Genomic DNA, 3,565 nt, shown 5'->3' with positions numbered 1-3,565 from the left:
CGGTATTTAGTTGTGTGATATTAACGCCGTCAATGTTATGTAAGTAATGATTTGAAATATATCCTCAGTGAGAATGGTGCCTGTTTCATCAACACTAATGATGCCAAAAATCTTTCCCATCTCCTCACCTTGCACACTTAATTAAGTATGCGTCTTGGAACTAATTTCTGTCAATAATACTGACATTTATTCCCGCCATCCTGCTAGTCACATAGATGTTGGTTTGGATGATTTGTGTCCTTGAGAGTGCGCTACGTTCGAATTTTGCCGGCAAAATGGAAAGCAGTGTCTGACGATAAGAATCAGGATGTTTGACATAGATGCCAAACTACTAGAACAGTTTAGTGCACTTGGTACAACAGACAAGGATGAGTTAATAAATCAGCTAAAAGCAGTTGTTGGGAATGAGCTATCTAACGAGTCGTGTCGGTTTTTCTTAGAATTGGCCGACTGGTAAAGTAAAAAAATCTGATAATACTAGTGCTTAAGGAACCTACAACGTGCAATCGGTGCTTACTTTGATTTCAGTTTTGAGGGTTCCGCACCAGCTAGTTGTGCATCGAATTACCCATTCACTTCCGTGAGTGTTTGCGAATCATCTACGAACGTGGACTGCATGCGTATAGATTCTGAAGTTGTGGTAAACCAAAGACAATTCGATGCACGGGTATGGCCATCACCTTATGATGTTCCGGAACTTGGTGGGTTTATCAAAGTAACTGTCGAGAACTGCGGTTCTTGTTCCTGGCCTGAAGGAACGTTCCTACGGTCTGAAGTTAGTGCCCGTTCATAATTATTTTAACCACATTTGTAAGCAGATAGACCATGCTGTTGCTCGACTAAACAGCTTATCTGCAGATAACAGTGAAGTTCTATGGCTTCCAATCGGTGTAGATGGCAGAATCCCTCTTCTTCCAATTCCTCCGCGTCAAATTATAAACCTAACATTAAATATCACTCCTCCAAACCTCCAGCTAACTTACCAATGTCCTGTCGTCGGGGCGTTGTCCTTCTGTCTACCCAATGGCGATAGGTTTGGGGGTTAGTTATTTTACATGAAAGTTTTGTCGCCTAAATAATAGTTCGTTTCGTAAATACTTTATGCAGGTTCATCTGCTATTTTACCCTTAATAAACTCTCATGTTTATTTTAATGAGTCATGCAGTAACATTCATAGTGTCAATTAATGAGTAATATGTACAGTTTTTGGCATATCAAGTATGAGGAACCAGAGGTTTCTTTTGTGAGATTTATTAAGCTCAGTACCATTTGTAAATTCGTAGCCTCAGCGGTCATAGTGCACTTTGGCTATTGAGGGTATGAACGTGACTGGCTAAAGTTACTTGTTACATTAAATTATATGGCACACAACAGATATGTGGTAGGGGAGAGTTAGTATTTATGTACAAAATGCTGCTACTTACTAGTGTTGCAGATATCGAAAGCATTCACCTGAGCTGCAAATCTTTATCATATATTCTAAAATGTGAAATATTATGCAGTAGGAAATTGTCCCTTTCAACTGATATTTGAAACGGGGGGAAACTCACTCAAATTTTAGTCATTGTGTAACTTGTCACGTGAAGATTTACACTTACCGTTTGCATAGCCTTCTTTGGTCTAGCATGAGTAGTTTGGAACAAGGCATGAAATAACCAAAAGATAACGGTCATTGAAATCCTCTTTACTAATCTAAATTGTGTGAAAAATGGTAAACATTCTGGTCTCGGTCTTCTCAGTCAGTCAGTAACAACGTAGAACTTCGTACGTATGCACATCAGTTCGGGTTGCCACACAACAGCACAGAGATGCAGTGGTCGATTCAAACCCCGTAGTGCTAGATGTAGTAAAATTATAAGCTGTAATCAGAAACGTTAGGGTTTGAAGATGTTATTCAAGGAGTATAATCCAGTGAAATAAATTTGGGAAGAGAAAAAAAGGGACATGAAAAAGATTAAAATTTGTGAGAACACAAAGAGTGGATGCACCTGCTCCATTGCAAACGATTTTGAGCTCGGTCTTCTAAAACTAACTGATGTGACTCGAAATCCAACGTATTTGTTCGCTATCTTCATATATTCTCATCATTCCATACTTTCCTGTTCGAACCATGCAACATTTCGAGCCATATCTACGTTCATCTTCCTACCATGGTTAACATTCTTCCCATTCCTTGGTACTTTCGTACTTCACTATCGTGGTATCCCGGAAGATTATCCATTTGTTTTATTTTGTGTTGTCTATCATTCTGTACACAGTGATAAACTCAGTAGAGATTTGTACACTCGCTTTTGACGTACACTCTGAGACCCGGTGATACTGCCAGGATCTTAAGATCTAAATGAGTCAGATCTGGAATCGGACTGTTTGAAGTCAAGTAATTTATTTCCTAAGCTATCCTCTTAAGCCCTAAGCTTCAGTTTTACATAGTGTCTGGTGTTCTTCGAGTTCATCCTTTCCTCAAGCAGTGTCCAGTCTAGTGTTCCCCACTGTTACTGGTACTAGTATTATGATGACCATGGTCATCCTCATTTTTTTGTATTGACATGCTATGAGAACTTGAGTTAACATGTAGGTTTGAAGCTAGTCATGAGTGACCAAGTTTCCGTCGTTTTAGTTCTAAAAGAACCCATGACAAATTTATCTTCGGCTCTAAAATGAAAGCTAAGGTTTTAGAATGACACAAATTGAAGTAGGTTTATTTGACTCCAGATTGTAATTATCCTACTTATTTTACTCCACATATATTAAGACTTGTTTTGATCGTCTCACTCCTGTTGATTTTCTCACTATTTACTGTCTTTAAACATCGATTTATGTGGATGTTTTTTAAGAGGTCTTGTGTTAGTTCTATTTATTTTATTTAAGAACGTAATATATGTGCCTGATGTACACACGGTCAAGACCGTAGTTCAGTAATTCATTCGTCTAACACAGTCCACACAACCTGTTAAATGATACAATATAAGAGGCTCTCTCAAAAACGTTTAACACGTCTATTCATACTTTGGGAAATGTTCCGAGCTATTTAATTACACAGTAACTAAGCTGCTCACGGTTTTAATTTTCTTGTAGAAATTGTTTACTGCACTGCCGTGCCTGATTTGGAACACATGACTTGGAGGTATCAAAGAGGCATATTAGCAAGCACCATGAGCGCTGGACGGAGTAGCGTAAGTATAATGGTGTTTTAGAAACAATAATTGATCAGCACTAGCTGATACCTAAATAAACCTTTTGCTTTTTAACTACCAATTCCGTTATATTTACAGTCGTATATTTTACTTTCCAGCCTATGGTTTTGGAAGACGTTTAAAGACGAAATATCTGCTGGATCCAACTGTGATAGTATCTCCGTGTTTAACCTGCAAACTTGTCCATAATACTTATTTTCTTGACTCTAATCTCCAGGTATTCGTGCCAATATTTATTTTCGTTACCAAAATGATTCTCTTTATTCTTCAGACGTAGTAAATGTATTTAACTTAGCCCACGCTAGTCGGTATACATAATTAATAACTGATGTGCGAACCTCATATAAAAATTGTCAAAAATGGTTTATTGC

General features: G+C 37.9%; 1 protein-coding gene across 2 annotated transcripts; it reads left to right on the top strand.

The window, feature by feature from the left end:
- Positions 1-220: 220 nt before the first annotated feature.
- MS3_00007733 (uncharacterized protein) lies at positions 221-3,557 on the top strand. 2 transcript variants are annotated; one of them, XM_035729848.2, is made up of 6 exons: positions 221-453; positions 490-775; positions 819-1,041; positions 3,076-3,173; positions 3,293-3,411; positions 3,466-3,557. In XM_035729848.2, exons 1-5 carry the CDS (start codon positions 308-310, stop codon positions 3,314-3,316), a joined length of 777 nt encoding a protein of 258 aa, XP_035585333.1. In that variant the 5' UTR covers positions 221-307; the 3' UTR covers positions 3,317-3,411; positions 3,466-3,557. The 2 variants fall into 2 exon arrangements, with proteins under 2 accessions (XP_035585333.1, XP_051066612.1); XM_051216057.1 differs by having other exon boundaries at positions 816-1,041.
- Positions 3,558-3,565: the final 8 nt, after the last annotated feature.

Source organism: Schistosoma haematobium, chromosome 4 (assembly GCF_000699445.3).
Source record: "Schistosoma haematobium chromosome 4, whole genome shotgun sequence".
NCBI classification, from domain to species: Eukaryota; Metazoa; Platyhelminthes; class Trematoda; order Strigeidida; family Schistosomatidae; genus Schistosoma; species Schistosoma haematobium.
The sequence above is the reverse complement of the archived record's forward strand: the minus strand, read 5'-3'. Positions and strand labels throughout refer to the sequence as shown.